Genomic DNA, 24210 nt, shown 5'->3' with positions numbered 1-24210 from the left:
AACAGAATAGTAGAATGGCATTCTTCTCTTTAACTTTTATCCCTTCTTCTTGTCCTTCCAAGCAGGGCTGGTGATAGATGTTGTCGGGGTTATTGTGGCAGGCATAGAGATTCTGCCCACTGGTCAAGAGAGCTCGCTCTCAGATGCTGGCTCTGCCCCTGCCTCCTGAGGTCGGCCCTTGTACTCGCAGGGCGTTAGGTGCCTCTGTAAGTATAGTAAAACTCTGTTAATCTGTTGTTATCATTCAATAAAAGAAGAGTGAAGCAACCATTTGACAAGATGAGACTTTTTCCTGACATAATTGGTTCTTTATTTAAAAGTACAGAAGATTTTGGAAATGAAATAAAAACTCAGAGGTTCAAATGCATCCCATAAACTGAAGTAGCAGTGACACATTCATCCACAGGTAAGTGTAGCTGTTTAAAGCCCTATCTTGTTTCCCTAGGCAAAAGCGCAGCAAGGGTTATAAAATACACACCTCCCTCATGTCATAAGGCAATTAAAGACAATCATATTATTCTCTTTTGCAAAAACCAGTGCTCTTCAATGTCATAGCAAAAAGATGATATGATCATAAAGTGAGGTTAGAAAGGAATTTCCTCATAAAATTTCTGAATGAAATTTGCATCACATCCCATGATATTCCCTTGTCAATTATTTAAAAAACGTTTTCCTTGGCAAAACTGCCTCTATACTACTTCCTCTGCTTTCCGTCCTTATCATTAAACTCAGAGTTGCTGAAAGCTCAGGATTACTCAATATAGAGTGGGCAACAAATGAACAAACGGAAAACTCCCATTTGAAAGCCTTGTTGCAAAAGGTACTTAATGAGTAAACGGAAATGACTGACTTACAAGAAACCCTCTCACCTAGAAAGAGAATTATCAGGACAACTTTGTCAAGTGGGAGTAACTATTTGATATACTAGTCATTCTGGAAACTGAAAGTCAATTAATTTACTTCCCCCTGTCCTCTCTTGGGCCAATCTGTCTTTCTTTCCTGCTATCCCTCTTTAACCTCTAGAGGTTTTATTATTTCTTTTCCCATTAAGAAATTCAGCATTCAGTCTCTTGACTTCCCTTATTTTCACATGTTCAGGGACCACATGCCAAAGTTCATTCAGAATGTCGATAATTGTATGAAAGTCCATGACATACATTTTAAGGTACACATTTGTTGTCAGAAAAGCAAATTGCAATAGGCCATAAGGCACATGAGTTTGTCCATTTTCTGTGTTAGATAAGAAAACTTGTGAGGAAGACCCAGAGGGAATTTAGGATTCTGCACACAGTTTTACGTCGTCCATAGAGATTGACGGTGTCCCCATTGGGAGTCTCACCCCTTCTCTCTAAGCTGTTCTGAAGCTTCAGGGCTTTTGTTGTGTTATATCAGGATATTTAGACAATGGGGAGAAGAATGATGAAGTGTTAAAGACTCATGGCGGCATAAATTAAAAGAAAGCATCAGTGAGATCGAAATCATGAAATTCTTTCACTTCCACAGCTGGATTCATTCCATTAACTGGCTTCCAGGGGCGCCCAGGACATCTGGGGGAGGTTTTTTCTGGAAAGTCAGATATCAGGTTAAATGAAAGGCTATTTGGCTCTATCTGGATGTCAGGGATCCAATCATCATCACTCTCTGTGGGAGCTGGTGGCTTAGGTATCACGGCTGCAATGAGATCTGAGTCCTGAAAGTCAGGCACAGCAGTCGCTGTATCAGGCTGGGCTAGGGAAGGGAGGGGTGTTGGCCCTTCTGTCTTCTCTTGTGTCTGTGCAGAAGACGTAGTACTAGCTTCAGAAGAACTTGCCAAATGCTCTGTTTTCCAACCATTGTGCTTTCCATCATTTTTTCTTTTATTTTTATACTTTCCATGGCCTTGGCCATGTTCATGTATATGTCCATGGGCTAGGCCATGTTCCCTTTGATGTCCATGGCCAAGGCCATGTCTCCCTCGGTGTTCAAGATCATAGTTAAGTTCCTGTGGATGTTCATGACCAAGGCCATGTTGCTTTTGATGTCCATGGCCAAGGCCACGTCCCCTGTGGTACCCATGGCCTTGGTCATGCTCATGTTTATGGCCATGGCCAAAGCCATGTTTTATTTGCTTGTAATGGCCCCAGCCATGCCCATGAGTGTGTCCATGTTCTTTTCCTGAATCCCGCTCTTCATCTTGTACAGGTGCCATGGAAGTGTGGGGTGGACTTACAGTTGTTCCTTCTTCTGTTTTCTCCAAGGGTACTGATCGGAAAGGTGAAAAACCTGGAGGCCTTTTCATCAACATGATCTAAACAGGAAATATTAAGATGAATGCATTACTATGAAAACCATGCTACCAATGAAGAAAGAAGGGACTGAGTCCTGGCAATGCTATCTTTGTTTACAATGGGGCAAATCTATCAGACTTTAAATACTATATTAATATTCCAGAGAGGATGATAATGAATATTTTTTCCTCTTTGGTTGATTTTATAATTTGTGGTTATTGATTATTGTTCTTAATACTCTAAGCTGGAGAGTTTTTCCTTCACTGGGAAAAGTTGGGTGGTGGTACCACATAATCTCTAGGGTACTTCTAAGCCCATGGTTATGTAAAGCCATGACATATTATTTATTCATTGATACTGTTTCTATTAGCACAATTACTCTTTTTATCCTAAAAGGCGCTAAGTGGCTTTATGAGCTGAATATCTAGGGAGCATATAGCCACAGCTACTTTGTTGGATGGAAACACATTAGGAATTGTCACCAGCTTGAAACGCAGTCTTTGTATCATGTTTCTGTTAGACTCTGTACATACCGACACATGGCAAAAATGTAAATCAGGAAAAAGTAAGAAGAGGCAAATTGTACTGAAGATACGGTCTTGTGGGTTATTTCCACCTACACTTCCACTACCTGTGAGAATGTGATGGTCAGAGGCAGTGTTTGGTGGTACAAAGAACATGGTTTGGAGAGTCAAACAAGTCAGACCCTACTAGGAATCAGCATCATAGTGAATAGGGTGGGCTCTGATTTGATCTAGATTTGAATCCGAGCATCACTGGCTTCACTTTTCTCATCTGTAAATAGGATAATAACAGCACCTGCCTCATAGAGGTGTCAGGAGGGAAATATGTGTGAAGCTCTCAGTACAGTGCCTGGGACAGAGAGTACACTTGGTAATGTTATTATTCACCCTAGGACCTCAGCATCTTTGTAATTTTTAGGATGTCATCCTTGACAATGGGGAAAGTCTTACTTACTTCCCAGGGATCTTTTAAAAATTAAAAAAAAAAAAAAGATGCAAACTAATGCTTCCTGAACTTGAACATGTTATGACCTCCTCCCCACCCCCCACCCCCCAGCCCCGGGGATCATGTTAAAAATGCAGATTTTGAGTCAACTGATGTGGAGTGGGGGCTGAGATCTGCATTCCTCCCGAGCTCCTTGGCTGTAAGCAGTGGGCATGGGAGAGCAGGGCCTCGCCTCAGGCACACCTTGCAGGTGCATGGCTAGCATGGGCCCTCCACAGCAGGGCCTGCACTTCACCAAGCGAGGGGCCCCTGCCAATGGGACGCTGACAAGGCATGGTAAGTAATTACAAGGACTGCTACTCTCATGTCTAGCCATAAAGAGGTCAGCACAGAAATGTGAGCGTTCTTCCCCATTTTAAGAAGATAGTCTCCCAATTCATTTAAATAACGGTTCACTTTCAACCCTCAAATATGACTTTTCAGAATGAGCAAAGTTGACCCGAGCTGACTGCAAATCATACCTTTTTCAGTGGCTGACAGTTGACAGTAGGGTAAATTTTTTTCTCCCAACGTATCACAAAAACTTCGGCTTTACATTCTAGGATTTGCTATCCATGAAGACAGAAGCCAAAAGAAAGAACAGTGTTCATGTGATGCTTAAACAAGTATAAAATATCAAAAAGGTTTCCAGGGAGCAAGTACACAGTTGCGTTACTACTCACTCCGTATTTATTGATCTGGCAACTTTCTGCCAACTCTTCGTTACTTTCCTTGGAACACATGGTTTCCCTGGCTATGAACACAATAGAAAATTTCTCTCCAGCCACCACCTGGATAATTAATTAGCACAAAGTAGGAGCTTAATTAATATTGTATAATAAATCATATGTTTTCACTCTAAGAAGTTTTTGGGTAGAATATTGACATTTTAATTATATACTGAACAAATGAGAGTTACACAGAAAAGTACAAATGTTTGACAACAAAATTTTCAATCTGTGTGCGTGTGAAAAATATTTGGCTAATGACTGGCCTCATTTCCTTTTCAAAATGGGGGTGGAAGCAAGCTATAATTTCTATTTTTATATTTTCCTGAGTTTTATTGTTTAACAGCTGCAAAAGTCACGAATAATTCAAGGGCTCAAGTTGTAATAGAATCTAAGAAAAGTAGGAAGAAAAAGTTAAATATTTTTTTTGAAATGCCTTATCATCCTGCCAAATCTTAGGTCGAGAAATACTGAGTTGGTACCACTATAGAAATTATGTGATTAGAAAAATTATTTGGATTTTCGAGCCTGCTTCTACTTCTTTTTTATATTAAGAATATGCTTTAATCTCTAGCAACAACCTTAATCATTACACAATGCTGTCTTCCATTAAGCAATTTGTGGCCCAATTTTTTTTTTAGTCTAGAAGAAACACACCTCATTTATTTATTTAAGAAATTAAGCTCATGTTTTTAAACTACTCTGACTTCAACAAAATCCCAGGGATGGCTTTTTAAGTCATTTAAAAATGCCATATCTTATAATTCTTATACCCTGAAAAATACACTTGATAAAAATGTTTTTAAATTATGTATTAAAAAGTTGATGTGGTTTCTAGACCAAGTTATTTGGTATTTAATTCTAGGATTTAAGTGTGTGTGTGTGTGTGTGTGTGTCATGGACTGACTATGTCCCCCACCAAACTCATATATTGAAGCCCTAACCTCCAATGCAATGGTATTGGAAGGTGGAGCCTTTGGGAGGCAGTTAGATTTAGATGAGGTCATGTGGATAGGGCCCTCATAATGGGCTTAGCATCCTTATAAGAAGTGTCTTTAGAAGGGTCTTATAAGAGAGCTCGCTCTCTCTGAAGTTAAAGACACAGCAAGAAGGTGGCCACTTGCAAGCCAGGAAGAGAGCCCTCACCAGGGAACCTAATTGGTTGGCTTTTAGACTTCTAAGCCTTAGGCACTGTGAGAAAAAAACTCCTGTTGTTTAAATCACTCAATCTTTGATATTTTGCTATGGTAGTCTAAGCCGACTGTGTGTGTGTGTGTGTGTGTGTGTGTGTGAGAGAGAGAGAGAGAGAGGGAGAGAGGAAGAGAGAGTGGGAGAGAGAGATTATGTAGCTGTCAAGAGAATACATCATACATATCTGTTGACCTAGAAGGATGACTATTATTGAAAAAATGAAGTTATAGGGTGATAGTACAATCCCATTTTTATAAAAGCAAACCTTAACAGTCTTCCCTATCTCTTTATACTTTGTAAAAACATGGGGAAAGCCTGATGAGAGGCAGATGAGGAAAGCAGAGTTGTAGGAAGAACTAAGCTCCTCTTCCTTCTTTCTTGGCATTGTCTTGCTGGGTAAGCATGGTTAAAATCTTAAGAGAAATATAATAATTAACTTTTAAAACTCCAAGTGTATGTGTAAGTAGAGAGGAAGTTTCTAAGAGGGTTTTAGCATCTATACTTCAGTGATCAAAAATTTTCTTGCTCATTTCAGGGTATACTTCAATCCAATTTTTTGGCCTTAGAGTTGATCAATGTGATGTTGCCTAAGAAAGTTGACAACATATAATGCTAACTGACAGCTCTCTTCAGGGTCCAGAGGAGAGAAATGAAGGAGACCTAATACCATCTTCTGTTTGAGGGCCTCAAGGTCATATCCATATATCACCATCATCATCAAGTGTCATTCTTATCAGAAGTCTTCCCTGCTGAAATCCACCCTGTCCAAGTTTTGTTTTTAAAATGGAGAACACTATATAGCAATATAAGTTCTAATGGCATTTAAAAATTAAAATTAATGAGCTAGACAGATGTAAATATTCATCAGACCTGAGGATGAGGAAGGCCTTTCTTAGGGGAAGAGCAGAGGAAGGAAACCTAAAGGAAGGGGAAAATGTCTAAATTTGACTAGACAAAAATGAGAACTTACTGTCAAAATCACAGTAAGTGAAGTAGCAAGGCAATTGGGAAAAAATATGACATAGGATCAATAAAAAGTCTAATGCCAAAACAAATGTGCAAAGGACATGAACAGGTATTTCAGGAAAGAAGTTAAAATGATCATTTATCCTGGGGAAAAAAAGTCTACTTCATTAATAACCAAGGATATGCACATTAAAAAAGCAATGCAACATCATTTTTAATCTTTCATGTTGGCCAAGACGGAAGCCAGTGATGAGGCCTGCTGTTGGCCAGGTGTGGGGAACATGCAGCCTCGATCACTGCTGGTAGGAATATAATACGAGATCATCAATCAGTGTCTTATACCCAGTTGGTGTGAATGTAAATTGGCATAATTGCAAATAATTTTGTAATTTGGCCATTTGCATTAAGTCTTAGACATATACATATTCCTTGACATCTCCAAGATTTTGTCAAAGGAGAAGCTCCTCGATGCGCACACACAGATCCTTGAAGTATATTCATCTGAGCAGAGGCGGGGAGGAACGCTGATAGAAGGGGGGACAGAAGCAGCAGGGGTGGGGCCAAATAAGGGGCATGTGACGCAAACAGCAACCATTCACGTGCGAAAAATGGAGGATTTAAGAAGTTCGCGGTTTCTGAAATAGGAATAGATATGCATCCACACAGGACTAAACACGCAAAGCCAAGGCAAGACTAAAACTGTAAAAGAAATCTTTAGCAATTTGGCAGATTGGTCATTTGGAGCTTGGCTCTTAGCAAATTCATCTCATGATAAATTGAGTTTTGGTAAAGGGACCACTTCCACCAAGGCTGCCTTGAATATCTATGTCGGATCAGTCAAACGGCTCTCTCTTTAAACATAAGCATCAGTAAAGATCTATCTCTTAAAAGTAAGTTTGAAATCTTCACAATATTCCAGATTGATTTGGCAATGGAAGTTGCCTTCCATTCACAGCGTTACCTCCTGTGGTTCCCTGGCCTCCTTTGCATAAACAAACACGCATACACTCTAGAGAGTTGATTCACTAATTTACAGAGAGAACTGGAACTACCAAGAAGACTAAATATTCATGCATGGGAACGCGTGGTTCTCCTCCTGACAGCAAATGTCGGACCTGTAATAAATGGCAGGGCGCTGCACAACTCCTGCATCGTTCAGAACAAGGGACGGTGGGAAGAAAGCAGAGAGGTGGGGGCCAAGAAGAGTTGACGGACAGGAGTAGCATGGATTAGCGTCTTCCGGGAGGGAGCCCCATGCCGGTCCCCTGCCCGAGAGACCAGGGAGAGGAGGCCGGCCTCGGGGACAGGAACAAGCACCTGAGTAGGAGACAGAGGGTCAGGTTTGATTTACTTTAATACTGTTTGTTTAGAGGTTTTCTTCCAGTCATAAAACTAGAACAGGAAATTGGAAAGATGAGCATAAATAGCCTATTGCGCTGTCACCTAAAAACCACCCCTGTGAATAGTCTGAGGCATTTCTTTCTTTTTAGTATGTCTTCTGTACTTTTTAATAACACAAGTGAGGACAGAATGTATGTTCGGTTTTACGGCCTCTTGTTTTTCCCTTCATATTTTAGCACGAGTCATTGCCCGCACCAAGAATGCCTCACAAAGATGCTTTCAAATTGCTGCTTGGGCGCCTGGGTGGCTCAGTTGGTTAAGCGACTGCCTTTGGCTCAGGTCATGATCCTGGAGTCCTGGGATCGAGTCCCGCATCGGGCTCCCTGCTCGGCAAGGAGTCTGCTTCTCCCTCTGACCCTCCCCCCTCTCATGTGCTCTCTCTCAAATAAATAAATAAAATCTTTAAAAAAAAAAATTGCTGCTTAATACTCCATTGTATGGATATGCCAGATATATCAAATCACTTCTAGCTTATTGATCATTTTGACAGTTTACCTTTTTTTGGGGGGGGGGTTATAGTTAAAGCTACAGTGAATATCACTGTATATAAAGACTCCTTCTAGTTTATATTTCTAGAAATTAGAAACCTTACTCACTACTGAGCCAAAAGTATGAATTTTTTTAGTGCTATTTCTTCCACCAGATTATAAAGATCACGTTGGTATGCCGTACCAGTTCGGTTCTATTTTGATTACTTTTCTTTAGCTTGTATTTAGGGAAGCCAGTTTGGAGGTCTAGCATAGGACTCTGTCCATGACTACATTGGTTATAGGCTGCTGGAGTGGAAGGAATCTGGGCTCTGTTAATCCAGCCACTCATTTTTTTCAGATGGGGCCACAAGGGCTGAGGGAGTCTGAGTGACTCCAGGGTCACCCAGGACAGTGGTGATGCTGTGGTAGAGCTGGGTCTCCTGACCCCCAGAATAGAACACTCCTTAGCTTCGACTGACAGGGCATGGAAAGAGAGATGAATCCCCAGAGGGTACATCTGTAGGAGGGAAGGGCACCCAACGCAGGCGAGAAACGACATGCAGGTGAGAGTGAAGAATCTGGACAATGACAGACCAAAGGGGCTGAGCCCGAGGCACTAAGCGATGCTACAGTGAAAATGAGTCTAGAAACGCAGAGAGTAAGTCTTGCTTTTCCTAGCACTGAATTTTGTTAATTATATAATAGTTGCTAGTATTTATAGAGCACTTTGGAGTTTGAAAAGCGATTGACATATATGTTCTTATTTGATCCTCGCCCCTATGCTTTACAAATAGAAAATGGAGAACGTGTTCTAAAGGACTTTTCCAAGATCACACATAAAGAATGCGGTGAGGTTGGCACTTGAAATTCAAATCTCCCAAATCCTATTCCCTGGGTATGCTGGTTCCCAATGCAGAGCCAAGGACAATGGCACAATTAGTCAGCAATTCACACCTAGGTTATAATATCATTATTTTTGTGGTGTAATTTACAGACCTGTACTGTTGCCCTTTTCACACTGTCAATCTTGAAATGGAAAGTTCCATTATTCTCTGCATTAAGCTTTGCGATGGAATGATTCAGAGCCACCTCCAGCTCTGGGCTGTTGACCGGTATATCTCTGGGGCAGCCAGGGCAAATCTTGGACGGTGGTTGTACAAAGTCCTCCCCTGAAAGAAACAGGTTTTAAGTCAGCGTGTGCAGGGGAAGGAAAAGTCTAGCCTAGTAGCTCTCGTGCACGTGATCTGGCATCCCTTTACAGAGGGCCACATGACAGCCCGAGGCTCAGTAGTGTGTAGACGTTGTCTATCTGACCTTCACCTTAAGGCCTCTCTCTTTTTCTCTTCTCAGAACCAAGTGTGTTAAGGAAAACATTCAATCGGTAGGTATTAGTGTCTCAATCAATATGCTGTACTTTTCCTAAGCTGTTGCATTTTTTATGGAACCACCTGTAAAAAGCAGTGCTTAACTTAAAGGAAGGACTCTCTAGTGGGAAAATGTTAAGTCCTATGATTCTGGTGAGCAGGCAGCTTCAGTAATGCTTCTCATCATGGAGTGCATACAACTATCTTCCAAGAATGAGAAAAGGCAATTCTTGGTATAAGAAATAAGGACTTGACCATAATTTTACAGTATTTCCCTTTCCCTCCCATTGTAACATGTGGGTAAAAAAAAAAAACACCCAATCTTTAATTGAAAGGATTTTTCACTTGGGGCGCCTGGGTGGCTCATTCCTTAAGCGTCTGCCTTCGGCTCAGGTCACGGTCCCAGGGTCCTGGGATCGAGCCCCGCGTCGGGCTCCCTGCTCCACGGGAAGCCTGCTTCTCCCCCTCCCACTCCCCCTGCTTGTGTTCCCTCTCTCACTGTGTCTCTCTGTCAAATAAATAAAATCTTAAAAAAAAAAAAAAAGAAAGAAAGGCTTTTACTCTAAGTGGTTAAAAATGAGATGCGGCTTTCCCAATTTACAGCACCTGACATAAGGACATCTTGCACACAGGGAAGACCAGCTGGTGTTGTACCCAGAGGCCAGCCACTTCCCCTTGAGGTCACCATATTCCCTTCTGGCTACTTCCAGAGCAGTCTCAGCTGCACTTGCCACCGCACAGCTGGGCAGAGACGGGGTAAGTTGATCTCGGGAAGGTCTGCTGATCACACAGACTTTGTGGCCCTTCGTGGAAACCAAAGCACAGTTCCTGTGAAAAGACCTAGCCCATTGCCAGGGACCAACATGGGTCATGTCATACCTGGATAGAGTTCACACTTCTGCGAGAAAGAAGCAATTCTTAGCTGAAGATCCATGTGGGCGTGATCTGTACATTCACCGATATCCTGGTTTTTAAAAAGTATATAGGTACATAAAGTAAGAACATTTTTAAGAACCTTTAAAGTAAACAACTAGTATAACTAAAAATAGGATGTTGACTTTACAAATCATCACATAGAAAATGAAAACAAAACATAGTCTGATTGCAAAGAGAGAATAAAAGACAATTAGTTAACAGCATCTCCAACAAACACATAGGCACAAACCCACAGAAACATGAAACAGGATGATGAGAATACCTAGTATAGATATAATAACCATATAGGTGAACAGATAAAATTTTCTTTTAGCAAGGCAAAGACTTGTAGATTAAGCTAAAAACAAAATTAATGTATTACATCTTCAAGTATAATATATTATAATAAAAAAGGTTTAAATATAATGGATGAGCAAAGCTATATGAGGCAAATATGACAAAAAGGAGCTAAAGTATTATTAATACTGGAAAAAGTAAAATTCAAGGTAACAAAAAACTCACAAAGGTAGTAATAAAGATTATTTTATTTATATAAAAGATATAGTCTAGAAGCCCAGAATCAAGATACATAAAGCAGAAAACATATAGGAATAGAAATGGATAGAAATCATTGTGGTGGGAAATTTAACATACAACTATAAATCTAAGACAGACGAGGTGGATTAAAAAATAAATAAGGTCATAGGAGACTTGAATAACATAATATTTATTTAAATCATATTCTCATATGACACACATGATTTAAAATGACACTTTCATAAGTATGATGCAAAATTTTTAATCACTTCCACACTAGGTCATAAAAAAGTCTCAATAAATTTATCAAATCAGAAATAATATAGGCCATGTTCTTTGGCCTCAGCACCAAAAAGAAAAAAAAAACCTCCCTGAAAATTAATATTACATTACTTACATGTTTAAACAAATAAACAAATAAAAACTAACTACTTGGAAATATAAACACACTTGCCTAAATAGTTAGGGTTCCTTAGAAAAGGAAAAAAAATACACAAAATAAAAATGAGAATTCCACATCATATTGCCAGAGCACCATTTAGAGTTAACTCGTGGCTTTATATGCTTTTGTAATTTAAGGAGAGAGGCAAGAAACAAAACAAAACATCCCTAAGACTAGGTGTTTTCTCAAGAAGTTAAAGAAAAGAATAATGAACAGGCTTCAGGAAAATAAGAAGGAGAAAACAATGAAGGTAAAAGCAAAACTGAGAAGTTTGAAAACAGCACTAGCGTTAAAAATAAATTCAAAAGATCATTCTTGGGGTGAGGAAAAAATCAAGTGCATAAAAAAGGCAACATAGCAAAGTATACAAAGAAGTAGAAAAATATAAGAGAATATTATGAACAAGTTCATGATAATTTAAATTCCAAAGAAATAGATAATTTTCTGGAAAATTATAAATAACCAACTGACTTAAAAACAAGAAGAAAACTTGAATGGATCAATGACTGGAGAAGGAGAAAATGCTATTCCTACTCTCAACTTCATTCCACTTCTCACCTCCAAACAACATAGATATTTTATGGAAGAATAATTTTAAAAATTAAAGAAGTATATATATTTCATGTTGTATAAGATATTTCTGAATATAGAAAATATTGGCAAAGGTGCCTGGTTGGCTCAGTCAGTAGAGCATGCAACTCTTGATCTCAGGGTTGTGGGTTCGAGCCCACATTGAGTGTAGAGATTACTAAAAAAAAAATAAACTTAAAAAAATAAAATAGTGGGGGGGGTGGGTTAGCCTGGTGATGGGTATTAAAGAGGGCACGTATTGAATGGAGCACTGGGTGTTATACGCAAACAATGAATCATGGAACACTACATCAAAAATAATGATGTAATGTATGGTGATTAACATAACATAATAAAATTAAAAAATCTATTAGCTAAAAAAATAAATAAATAAAATAAATAAAATAGTGGCAAACTATTTTCATTCTATAAAATTATAATCCTGATACCAAAACCTGAAAAAATAGAATACACATACAAACACACACCTAGAAAACCATTAAACACCTTTCACTTATAAATATAGATGTCGAATTCCTAACCTAGAAATAGAATCCAAATGTATATCCAAAGAATAATTAAACTAAACAAATAGAGTTTAGTTTAGGAACCTAAAGATTACTTTAGGAAAGCTGTCAAAACAACATAACAGATTAAATTAGGAAAACATAATAGATACTTTAATATCTGTTCTAAACCATTTCCTGAATTCAATACCAATTCCTTATTTAAGAACAAAATGAAAAGAATAAAACTCTTTAAAGGACAGGAATGTAAGGATGCTTCCTTAACATGACAAAGAATGTTTACCTGGAACCCACAGCACATATTATGCATAATGACAAAATCTTAGAGGCTTTCCCAATATAATCAGGAATAAAACATGATGGTGTGTGATGATCACTGTTATGTCAAAAATTATGTCTGTTTGTTTGGGTCAATTCATTAAAACATAGAACAAAAAAAATGAGCATCAGAAAAGAAAATAAAAGTATTTTTTACATAAGATATTATTGTATATCTAGAACAATCAAAAGAATCAATGAAAAGCTGTTAGAGCTAATAAGAATTCAGTGAAGTTGCTGAATGTAAGAAAAATGCACAAAAAAGTATACATTTGTATCTAATAACTTATTAAAAAGAAAATAAAAACAAAAGGATTTAATTCCTGATAGCAATAACCAAAAACAACAACAAAAAAACCAAAACAAAACCTAGAAATATCATCAGTGAGCAATATTCTGGGTATATATAAAGAAAATACCACAATTTTCAAAATATAAACTGAAACTTGTCTAAATAGAGATGTATACCAAATTCTTGACTAAAAAGACTAAATAAGAGTATGTATGCCACTTCTCCTCAAATTACTTTAGACATGTAATGGAATCCCAATCTATGTGACAATACAAGTTTTTCTCACAAACTTTTTCTAAGTTTGGTTTTGAAGATATAGACACTGGATAATAAATCACATATTTAAACTTTCTATGAATCTATGACTGCTAAAACATGGTGGTGTTGGTACAAAAACAGAGAACAGACTTTTTGGAAGAGATTACTATGGAACGAAGGTTTTCATGAATTTATGTAGAAGGAAAGACTGTTGAGATATCTGGTTATTCTCTTTAAAAGATTGGGAAAAAAATCACAAGATACATCAAAATTAATTCCAGATAAGATCGAAAGTTACATTATAAAATATTGACCGTAGACAAACTAGAAGAAAAAAAATAAAGTGATTGCTGAGCAAATGGTGGAAAAACTCAAATGAAAATATTGGTAGATTTGGCAACCTGTAAACAAAAACTATTCGTAAGTCCGAAATACCATAATGAAAACTAAAAAGGAAACCCCTGAGAAAATATGACAAAGCACTGATACCTTTACTATAGAAATATAATTTTCCAAATCTTTTAAGATTTATTCCAAAGAGAAATGGGCAAAGAATATAGAAGACAATTTATAAATTCAATCCATAAATTTCTAACAAGATATGAAAATATAGTGGTTAAATAAATGCATATTAACTATATTGTTGACTGATAAAATGAAAACTAAAAAGGTTTTTGTCTATGAAATTAGCTGTTTTTTTTTTTAATCTCATGACTTTTTTACTTTTTTTTTTTTAAAAGTAAAGTCTACCCCTGAGGTGGGCCTTGAACTCATGACCCTAAGATCAAGAGACGCATACTCTGCCAACTGAGCCAGCCAGGCACCCCTAAGGTTTTTTTTTAATACTGAATTCTATCAGGGGTATACATTGCTGATAGAATATAAATTGATGTATTCAGCAAACAACCTATATATATCAAGAGTTTTAAGAGCTTTTTGAAAAAACTGAAGTTTGGGGCGCCTGGGTGGCTCAGTCAGTTAAGCATCTGCCTTTGGCTCAGGTCATGATCCCAGGGTCCCGGGATCGAACCCCACGTCAGGCTCCCTGCTCAGCGGGGAGTCTGCTTCTCCCTCTCCCTCTGTCTGCTGCTCTGCCTACTTGTGTTCTCTCTCTCTCTCTGTCAAATAAATAAATAAAATCTTTTAAAAAAAGAAAAAAACTGAAGTATAATTAATATCTTATTAGTTTCAGGTGTACATCATAGATCAGACCGTCTGGGGGGATGGTCTGGGAATAGGCAGTTTTTTAAGGCTAGCTGAGTGATTCTAATATGCAACGTGGCCCGAGAAAACTATTTATGAAACCTCTCAAATCAGTGCTTTTCAGACTTTAGCATGCAAATAAATCACCGGAGAATCTTGTTAATATGCAGATTCTGATTTAGTAGGTACGGGTGGAGTTGAGCTCCTGCTTTTCTAACAGCCCCCCCTGGTGATGCTGACACCGCTGCTCCTTGCAATACACTTTGGATAGCGTGCCTCGGACTATAGCAGCTGTGGGCAAAACATTTCATTTCTATTTCATGTCCTTGAACGATGCTAACCCCTCCGTGAGACAGGTGTTGCTCTTCTTCTTCTTCTTCTTTTTTAAAGATTGTATTTATTTATTTGACAGAGAGAGACAGCCAGAGAGGGAACCCAAGCAGGGGGAGTGGGAGAGGGAGAAGCAGGCTTCCCGCGGAGCAGGGAGCCGGATGCGGGGCTCGATCCCAGGACCCCGGGACCATGACGTGAGCTGAAGGCAAGATGCTTAACGACTGAGCCACCCAGGCGCCCCTCCTTTGCCCATTTTTAAATTGGGTTGTCTTTTTGTTGTTGCAATGTATGGGGTTTTAATAATATATTCTTCATACTAAACCCTTATCAAATAAGGGATTGTTGTGTCCCACTCTGTGGGTTGTCTTTTTACTCTCTTAATGCCATCCTTTTAATTTTTTCCCTGGTTATGAAATAAACACATGCTTCATCAGAGACCTTGAGAAGTACTGAAGAGTTCCAATTGTATGAAGAATTAGAAAAAGCACCTAAATTTCCAACTGAAAGTTAACTAATTTTATGTTTTGGCATATTAGTTTCTCATCACTTTTTATACTTACATTTACCTTATATTTTTGAATGACTCTGTATATATAGTTTTGTTCCCTTTTTTTACTTAACATATTATAGTCATTTTACTAGTCACTAAAACCTAGAAATGTAATTTTAATGGCTGCACATATTCTACCACAGATACACTGTAATTTACTTAACCATTCCCTACTGTTGAAGATATGTCACTTCCAATGTTTTTCTATTAATAATAATGCTGAAATTACTTCTGTCTGGATTTCTCATTTTCTTCCCATGTAACAGAATTCTAGAAGTTGAATTCCCAGGTTAAAGGGCTTGCTTAAAGCATAGTCTTCTGCGACTATGCCAATATCCCTGGGGAAGTCATCATGCCTTGGCCATCTTAACATGCACTAATGACTGTCACCTCGAGATACTCTCTTTTAACATAATTTTGGTTCAGACAATGGGATATCAGCCCAAAAAGGGTCACTAAGGGATAGAGACTCGGGATGTGTTTATTGGAGATAAAGGCAGGGGAGGAAAGGTGAGAAAACAAGCAGAGAGGGACTGTTCTGGGTAGAGCTTGGGAGTAAGGGTATGGAGCACATGGGGAAGAAAAGGAGACAGGAGAGTGAAGGCATGAAAAGACAGACTTAATCATGGCGTCACTTAGTCTCAGGCTCTCCTAGTCCCTGCTTACATCTGTAAGTGCTCTGTGGGGTGTGCAGATTCCTGGACTAGGTGGGAAGGGCTGCTTGACCAGTGTGTGAGCTTTGGAGTTCCCAAGGGAATGTGAATCAGTGAATGTCATCTAACATCTTAGTGACTGAGACTTCCTACACAGCTGAGCGTTCCCTCACCTGGAAAGACTGGACACAAAGTGCCAAGAATTTTGTAATTAGATTTTTGCCTACTTACACCATTCAAAAGGGACTTGCAATCTGGAGTTAAGAACAGAAAATTCTCCTTGGAACAATTCGTTTGCGCAATTGAGTAAGTAATTTCATAGTTCCATCCAGCCACCACCTGAAACAGTTTTGGAGCAAATATTTAAAAGGCAGTTTAAACATCATTGACAGCATTATGAGGCGCAGAGAACGTTGCCTGGCATATCGTAAGTGCTCAAAAATATGAATGATGATTATTACTAGGCAGAAGTCATTTCTGAATAAATAGCAAGCACTTTATGACTCTCACTCTGTCCACACAACCCCCACACCCTGCACCCCCACACATCTAACAACCGAAAGCAATATACATGTGGAGTTACTCTAGTTCCCTAAGTAAGACCTAGCAGTATTTCCTCGCTAGGCAGCAGGAAGAAAAGCTTCCACTGAATTTGTGAAATTTCGAGCTTGCGTGGCCTTTACTGGTAGAGCGTCAGGTTCCCAGACTGCCAGGCAGGAAGATTTCTCCTGCTTCATCCTGGACTAGTTGCACCCTGATACAGCTGGATATGGACATAATCGAGCAGAACACAGGTCTCGCGTGAAAGCAAATCAGAAGGTCTATTAAAAGCCGGGCATGTTACTGAGCAGAGTGAGTCCTTCATAATTAGAGGCCGAAATACAAAGGACCTAGTCAACTGTCAGTAGAGGCTTAGTGAACTGAGGCAACAAAAAAGACCAGATTTACAAGTTTTTACTCCCCCCCCCGATGATATGGAACCTAGAATTTAGAGGATATCCAGAATTTTTAGGTATAACTTAATCTTTGGAGCCATTTTGACTCATGATAGGTGGGTAATGATACAGTTTTCTTAAAGCCTTAAGGACAGAATAACTTTTCCATTTCACGGTCTCTGCAAAGATCACGTAATACCGACCACAGGTGCAAAATGAACAATTAAAGAACAAACCTGTCTGTGGGCCCTTCTCACTTCTCTAAGAGCAAAGAGGTGGGAATGATCCGTGTTGTTGTTAAAATGTTCAATGGCATGTCTTAGAACGGGTTCCAGGTCAGGGCTCGCAGTCGAGATGGGGTGCACACAGCCAAGGCACTCATACTGAGCTCTCACCACAGGGCCCTCGGCTTGACAAAGAGCAGGCAAAGGGGCAGCATTAATGAGTGAGACCTGCGTTTAGATACACTGCCCTAAATAAGATAATTTGGAAAGCCCTCATAAACTTTCCAGTAAATCCTAGTATGCATTAAAAAAAGAGGATGCAAGACTGCTCTCTAGCCAGAACAATAAACCTCTCATTCGCTTAGGAACATCTTACACACATACTAGTGGGCATAGTTATTTTAAATTTATTTAAAAGTAATTTTAAATTATAGAAGCAACATGGATTTATCCTCTTACGAAAAGTAAAACATTGGGGCGCCTGGGTGGCTCCATCGGTTAAGCGTCTGACTCTTGATTCGGCTCAGGTCATGATCTCAGGGTCGTGAGATGGAGCCCCGTGTCTGGCTCCACACTCAGCAGGGAGTCTGCTTGAGATCCTCTCTCTCCCTCTGCCCCTCCGTGTCCTCCACCCCCCCCCACACTCTCTCACCCTCTCTAAATAAATAAATCTTTTTTGGAAAAGTAAAACATAATAGATAAATTATTATTATTTTTTTTAGCATGAATTAAAGCTCCTCAAAGCCTGGTTCAGAGTATAATACATTTTGTATCAATTCAATCCAACCAACATGTTTTGCATCCGCTGTCACGCGCCAGGCGCTGAGCTAGGCTCCGTGGGTACGCTAATTTGTTAGTAATGGTGGCTGGTGTGAAGCAGTTGGGTAAAAGTCAAGTGAGAGACAAAGAACTGCAGATGGATCATTTCAATATGATTTGGCCCCTCTGCCATTTTCGGAAAGGAGCCAATAAGGAGCCACTGCTCCATCCTTAGATCCCAAAGGAATTGTGTTTATTCAGCATCTACAATACCAACTCTGCTATTTAGTAGTTGTGGGATCTTAGGCAAGATACCTAACTGCGGGGGGCCTCAGTTTCTTACCTGTAAAGCGGGGATATTAATGCCTACCTCCTAGAGTTGGGAGGATTAAGTAAGTTAATATATGTGAAGCACTTAGAACTGGCGGGCAGTAAATGCCCAGTAAATGTTAGCTCTTATCACTTGTATCCTGGTTAGCCTTACTAGATGATGACGATGGGACCTTCAGAAGCATCTTCCAGTTGCAGTCTACAACAACCCTCTGATGCAGAAATCGTTGTTATCCCTTATCCCCTTTTAGAGATAAGAGGAAAGCCGAGAAGATGAGGAATTTGGAAAGATTCCAGGCCAAGTCCGACCTCAAAGCCTGTGCTTTTCTCCCTCCCTCTTGGCCTACAGCTGAAGGCAGTTATCTGTCTTCTGGTCCCTTCTCAGGGCGTCTGCACATGCCCGATACAATGCCACAGTCAAGAGGAGAGTCGGGATAGCGCGGAGGGGATGACTGGCCTGAGCTCGGCCCTGATCTAGGACTCTGCCGCTCCCCCACCCCACCCCCAAGGCATTGCTGGTGCCACCTGGGGACGGGGCCCTCCTCTAGGCTGTGCTCCTGACACCACAGAGAACAGGTTCCTTGTCCCCCAGGGCTACCTGGAGTGATCTGGCAGGTCTGCGTAGCCACGGAGAATTTCATATTCCCTCTCTTCCCCACCGTGGCGGAGCATTCTCCTGTGGCCTAGAAAGAAAAAAGAAAAAAAAAAAAAAAGGAGAGAGAGACCATTTATCTTCACCTTTCAGATGGAGAAGTCCACCTAGTACTATGGCTCAATATAGCTTTTCCTTTTTTTTTTTAATTTTTTTAAACAGTTTTGAGACGCAAGAATGAAAGTTTTTGTAGCCTCATGATTATTTTGGCAAGGCACTGATTTCACGAGACGTTGGGGGAGGGGCAGTAAAAAAGGCGAGGTTTTAAAACAAGTTTCCTTTTCACCAAAATGGATGCAGTGCCTTAGAGCGAGCCTGCCAGGCTCTCCTCTTGATTTTCCTTTCCATTTCGGTGTTGAAAGCGCGGGCCCGAGGCCAGTGTTGTGACACGCAGACGTGGATCCCGGGACTGGGGAAAGAGCGGCTTCCATCGGGCCAGACGCCCCCCGCACTCGCCCCTCATTAAGGCAAACAACCAGCTGTGCTGGGCCAGGCACTTGCTAGGCATTTGGTTGAGGTAGGCATTGCCAGCAAAAGAAGGTTGTTTGTATACGTGTCTCATTTCATCCTCCAACAACCCGATGAGGTCAATGTTATCTCCCCTTGAAGAGGCAACACGGAGGGAGGTTCTGGGGTGTCAGCTGGTGGGAAGCAGAGCCTATGCAATGAAAGCATCCATGCTGTCTCCTCAGCAGCCCTCGATCTTGGCCCAGATGTTGATCTGTTGTCTCTTTGGGACCCGGTCCCCTGCCCTAATTGGTCATTAGAGTCCCCGTCTCTTGAGAGGGCTTTCTCTATGTCTCACTGCTGGCCTCTTCGTGTTCTGACATAGAGAACGAGAACACGGACGCCGAGCCTTGGCTTTTCTAGGCATTTGAGGGTTTATGCGCATCCCTTACAAAGAGGCCTAACAATACTAACCATCTCCAGCTCTGGTGACAGAATCTGACAGTCTCGACAGAGAACACTGGGGGCTCAGGAACCACCAACCCACTTACAGCTTGTGCAGATTCTTTGTAGTCACAATCCTGCCAGGTTTTGCCACTTTGAACAGAACAATTTCCTTCCCTGATTTGGTACTTGAAGGAATAAAACGTGTCAGGGTCATCCTGAAAAAAACAACCAGAGACATATAATTGACCCAAGAGCAAATAATTTGAGTGAGATCTAATGCAGATGTGAGTATTTGATCTTGATTTAATTCAGTGAGACGGAAACATTTCTTAAAAATACTTAAAGTTGGGGCGCCTGGGTGCCTCAGTTGGTTAAGCGACTGCCTTCAGCTCAGGTCATGATCCCAGGGCCCTGGGATCGACCTCCATGTTGGGCTCCCTGCTCAGGAGGGAGTCTGCTTCTCCCTCTCCCTCTGCTCCTCCCCCTACTTGTGCTCTCTCTCTCTCTCAAATAAATAAATAAAATCTTTTTTAAAAAATTAAAATACTGAAAGTTATAAAGAGTTACTTGGAAGAGTGTTCATAATATATTTATAAATACATATTTGTAAGTTACAAAGTGGTATCTATAGTATTAGCCCATTTTTGTAAAAACCAATTTATAGGTACATATATGATTCTTAAAAGTCTGGAAAGTTATGAAGCAAAGCTATTAAAATGTTTGTCTTTCGGTGGTGGGAGTACAGCTGCTCACTTCTTTAAACAAATGTTTGTGAGTTGCCTTTTTAAAAAATAAACATATTTATTTTACAGTGAGGAAACAAATAAGAGGTCACTTCTCGTTTTCAAAAAAATGTTATCTCTGGATGGTGGATTAATTTTTGGTAATTTCAGTATTTTTATTTGCCTTATTTTTTCTAGTATGACATGAGATAATAAATAAAACTTTTAAAGTGCAAGGTACTTTAAATACCTAACTGTGAGACCTGAAAATATAAAACTCCTAGAAGAAAGCACAGGCAGTAATTTCTCTGACATTGGCCTTGGCAACATCTTTCTAGATGTGTCTTCCCAGGCAAGGGGAACAAAAGCAAAAATAAATGATTAAGACTACACCAAAATAAAAAGCTCTTGCACAGCAAAGAAAACCATCAACAAAATGAAAAGGCAACCTACTGAATTGGAGAAGGTGTTTGCAAATGATATATCTGATAAAGGGTTAGCATCCAAAATATATGAAGAACTTATACGACTCAACACCAAATAAAACAAATAATCCAATTAAAAAATGGGCAGAGAACCTGAATAGACATTTTTCCAAAGAAGACCTATAGATGGCCAACAGACACATGAAAAGATGCTCAACATCACTAATCATCAGGGAAATGCAATTCAAAACCACAATGATACATCACCTTACATCTGTCAGAATGACTAGAATCAAAAAGACAAGAAATAACAAGTGTTGGTGAGGACATGGAGAAAAAGGAACCCTCTTGCACTGTCAGTGGGAATGTAAACTGGTGCAGCCATCATGGAAAACAGTATGAAGCTTCCTTAAAAAGAATTAAAAATAGAAATACCATATGATCCAGCAATCCACTACTGTGTATTTACCCAAAGAAAACAAAAACACTAATGTGAAAAGATATATGCATCCATATGTTTACTGCAGCATTATTTACAGTAGCCAAGATATAGAAGCAACTCCAATGTCCATCAATAGATGAATGGATAAAGAATATGTGTGTGTATATATATATACGCCTTGATGTATACATATCTATATAATGGAATATCACACAGCCATACAAAAGAATGAGATCTTGCCATTTATGACAACATGGATGGACCTACAGCATATTACGCTAAGTAAAATAAATCAGACAGGAAAGACAAATACCATATCATTTCACTTATATGTGGAATCTAAAAAATGAGACAAATGGACAAACCAAAAGCAGAAACAGACCCCTAAATACAGAGAACAAACTGACGGTTGCCAGGGCAGAGGAGGGTGGGGATGGGTAAAATGGGTGAAGGGGAGAGGGAGTTACAGGCTTCCAGGTATGGAATGAGTAAGTCACAGGGCTGAAAGACACAGCCTAGGGAATATAGGCAATGATACCGTCATAACGTTGTATGGTGACAGAGGGGAGTTACGCTTGTAGTGAGCATCGTATAGCATATAGAGTTGTCAAACCATTATGTTGTACACCTGAAACTAGTGTAACTCTGTGTGTCAACTACACTTCAATTAGAAAAAAGAAAGTGCAAAGGTGTTGAGTTAGTTGAGCTTCCCAAATGGGAAATCCTGGCATTCAAACAGCAAGGGACCAGAGAGGTGATGTTGTCCAGCCCATCACTTTGCAGGTGAAAGAAAGGAAGCCCCAAGTAGACGGGCAGGGCTGAGGCAGCCCGCACACCTTGAAAAGGCAGAACCGGCCCCAGATCCCAAGTCTCCTGACTCTCAGAGCCTGCTTGCATCACTTTATTTGCATCTGGGATGATTGAGTCAAACAACATGGTCTCCCAAGTTCCTTCCAGGTCTCAGATTTTGATAAAGAAGTAGGCAGTAGTGGTATAGATGGTGCCCATATGGCAAAGTAAAGCATGATTCCATGGACATTTTAGAACAAAAAAGCACATTTGTCATGGATGTCACCCAACGAAGAGAACACCAATCAACTGTTGCTTGAGAGGACCAGGACCAAATGTCTACATCATTACACTAGTTTGTGAAACAGAATGGCTCAATTTTACTTTCAGGGGAAAAAAAATCATGTCCCGTGGGCTTTTTTCTTTATCCTGATCATGTCAAATGACCGGACTTTTCTCCTCTGCCAAAGTAAACAGTTACTTTACTATGATAGGCACAGAGTTTTATAGTGAAGTTCATTTAAACAAACTATCGAAAGACTAGTATTTTTTGAAATCACACATACTGTCAGGATTTGTCTCCAACCTGTGTGCATCAATTAGTTATAAGAAATATTAAAAACCATCTAGAACGTCACTGTTACCCTTGATGCATTCAGCCATACGGACTGATCGACATTTTGTCTAATGCATGCTAATCTCATTTCTGCCTCCTCTTAGATGTAACTCTCCCTTCCCCCTAGCTTTCTTGAGGTATAATTGACAAATGAAAATTGCATATGTCAAAAGTTTGCAATGTGATGAGATATATATACATATATACACATACATTGTGAAGTGATTGTCACAAACAAGCTGATTAACACATCCATCGCCCAATATAGTTACCTTCTGTGGGTGTGTATGTGTGGTGAGAACACTTAAAATCCAGTCTCATAGCAAATTTCAAGTATACACTACAGTATTATTAACTATAGTCACCATGGTGCATCTTAGATCCCGAGGACCTGCTCGTCTTATAACTGGAAGTTTGTACCCTGTGACCAGCACCCTCCGTTTCCCCCAGCCTGAGCCCCTGGCAACCACCATTCTACTTTCTGCTTCGGTGAGTTAGACATTTTTTTAGATTCCACATATAAGTGAGATCACGCAGTATTTGTTAGACATAAGCATTCCCGCCCCACCTGTGGTCTGGAGGTCTTCATATTTTCTAATGGGTGACCAGTCCTTAGGCTGGTCACCCAGTAAGTCCTTTTGTTGCAGTCCCACTGAGTTCCTGGATTCTCCCACTCTGAATAGTTTCTTTCAAATGATTCCATCTACCTTTGTCTCATTACACCCTGCCTTCCTGATCACCCAGGAAGCCAAGCTTGGCCGCCTGAGGGCTAGTCATACCCTGCCCTGCACCCCCGGGGCCAAAGAGTGGTGTTGATCTTTTCTCAGAGCTGTAAGCTTCTACCTTTGCTTCTTGGTTCTTTGGTGATTGTTGGTGTTGTTGTTGTTGTTGTTGTTGTTGGTGGTGGTGGTGGTGGTGTTGGGGTGTGTGTGTGTGTGTGTGTGTGTGGTGGGGGAGGGGCTGGGCTCCGAGTGACAGCACACATCTCAAATGGCCTCAAGGTAAGACACAGCTCACTCACCGTCCTGACGACCTCAGTTACACGGTACAACACAAACTGGTTGCCGCTTTGGTTTCTACTATTATATTTCTTCAGCGCAGTGTCCACTGCCTTAAATAAGTCCTCGTCATCACAGTCGATTTCTTGTGAGGACTCCTGGGTTAAACTTGGTAGTAGCCTGGAGCAGACAAAAAGCAAGGCAAGTAATTTCATGATTTAGCAGTCTCCCTCCAGAAGCCGAGGGATGGTTTCACCAAGAATCGGGCGCCAACTTGGATGCCGATTTTAGCTATTCCCAGCCTTTTATTTCTGTATGTGCGTGTCTCTGCCTCAGCGCTCCAAAATCTGGTGGATTCCTGCCCGCCATACGCAATTCACCCTATTTCCAAAGGACAAATGGCTCTGTTGGGTTATCCAAGCAGATTTCAG

General features: G+C 40.2%; 1 protein-coding gene across 3 annotated transcripts; it reads right to left on the bottom strand.

The window, feature by feature from the left end:
- KNG1 (kininogen 1) lies at nucleotides 1–24210 on the bottom strand. Of its 3 annotated transcripts, XM_034990107.1 has the most exons (11): nucleotides 23803–24210; nucleotides 19892–20002; nucleotides 18840–18924; nucleotides 17165–17337; nucleotides 16225–16332; nucleotides 10275–10359; nucleotides 9028–9200; nucleotides 3959–4066; nucleotides 3758–3844; nucleotides 2210–2287; nucleotides 1–204 (listed from the first exon to the last, which is right to left on the bottom strand). In XM_034990107.1, the coding sequence occupies exons 1-11, from the start codon at nucleotides 23992–23994 to the stop codon at nucleotides 124–126; spliced, it is 1281 nt and encodes a 426-aa protein (XP_034845998.1). In that variant the 5' UTR covers nucleotides 23995–24210; the 3' UTR covers nucleotides 1–123. The 3 variants fall into 3 exon arrangements, with proteins under 3 accessions (XP_034845998.1, XP_034846004.1, XP_034845997.1); XM_034990113.1 differs by lacking the exon at nucleotides 16225–16332 and having other exon boundaries at nucleotides 124–204; nucleotides 23803–24039; XM_034990106.1 differs by lacking the exon at nucleotides 1–204 and having other exon boundaries at nucleotides 1165–2287; nucleotides 23803–24039.

This window comes from Mirounga leonina, unplaced genomic scaffold (genome assembly GCF_011800145.1).
Source record: "Mirounga leonina isolate KUSES-001 unplaced genomic scaffold, KU_Mleo_1.0 Mir_115, whole genome shotgun sequence".
Lineage (NCBI taxonomy): Eukaryota > Metazoa > Chordata > Mammalia > Carnivora > Phocidae > Mirounga > Mirounga leonina.
This window is presented reverse-complemented; position numbering and strand designations above follow the sequence as displayed.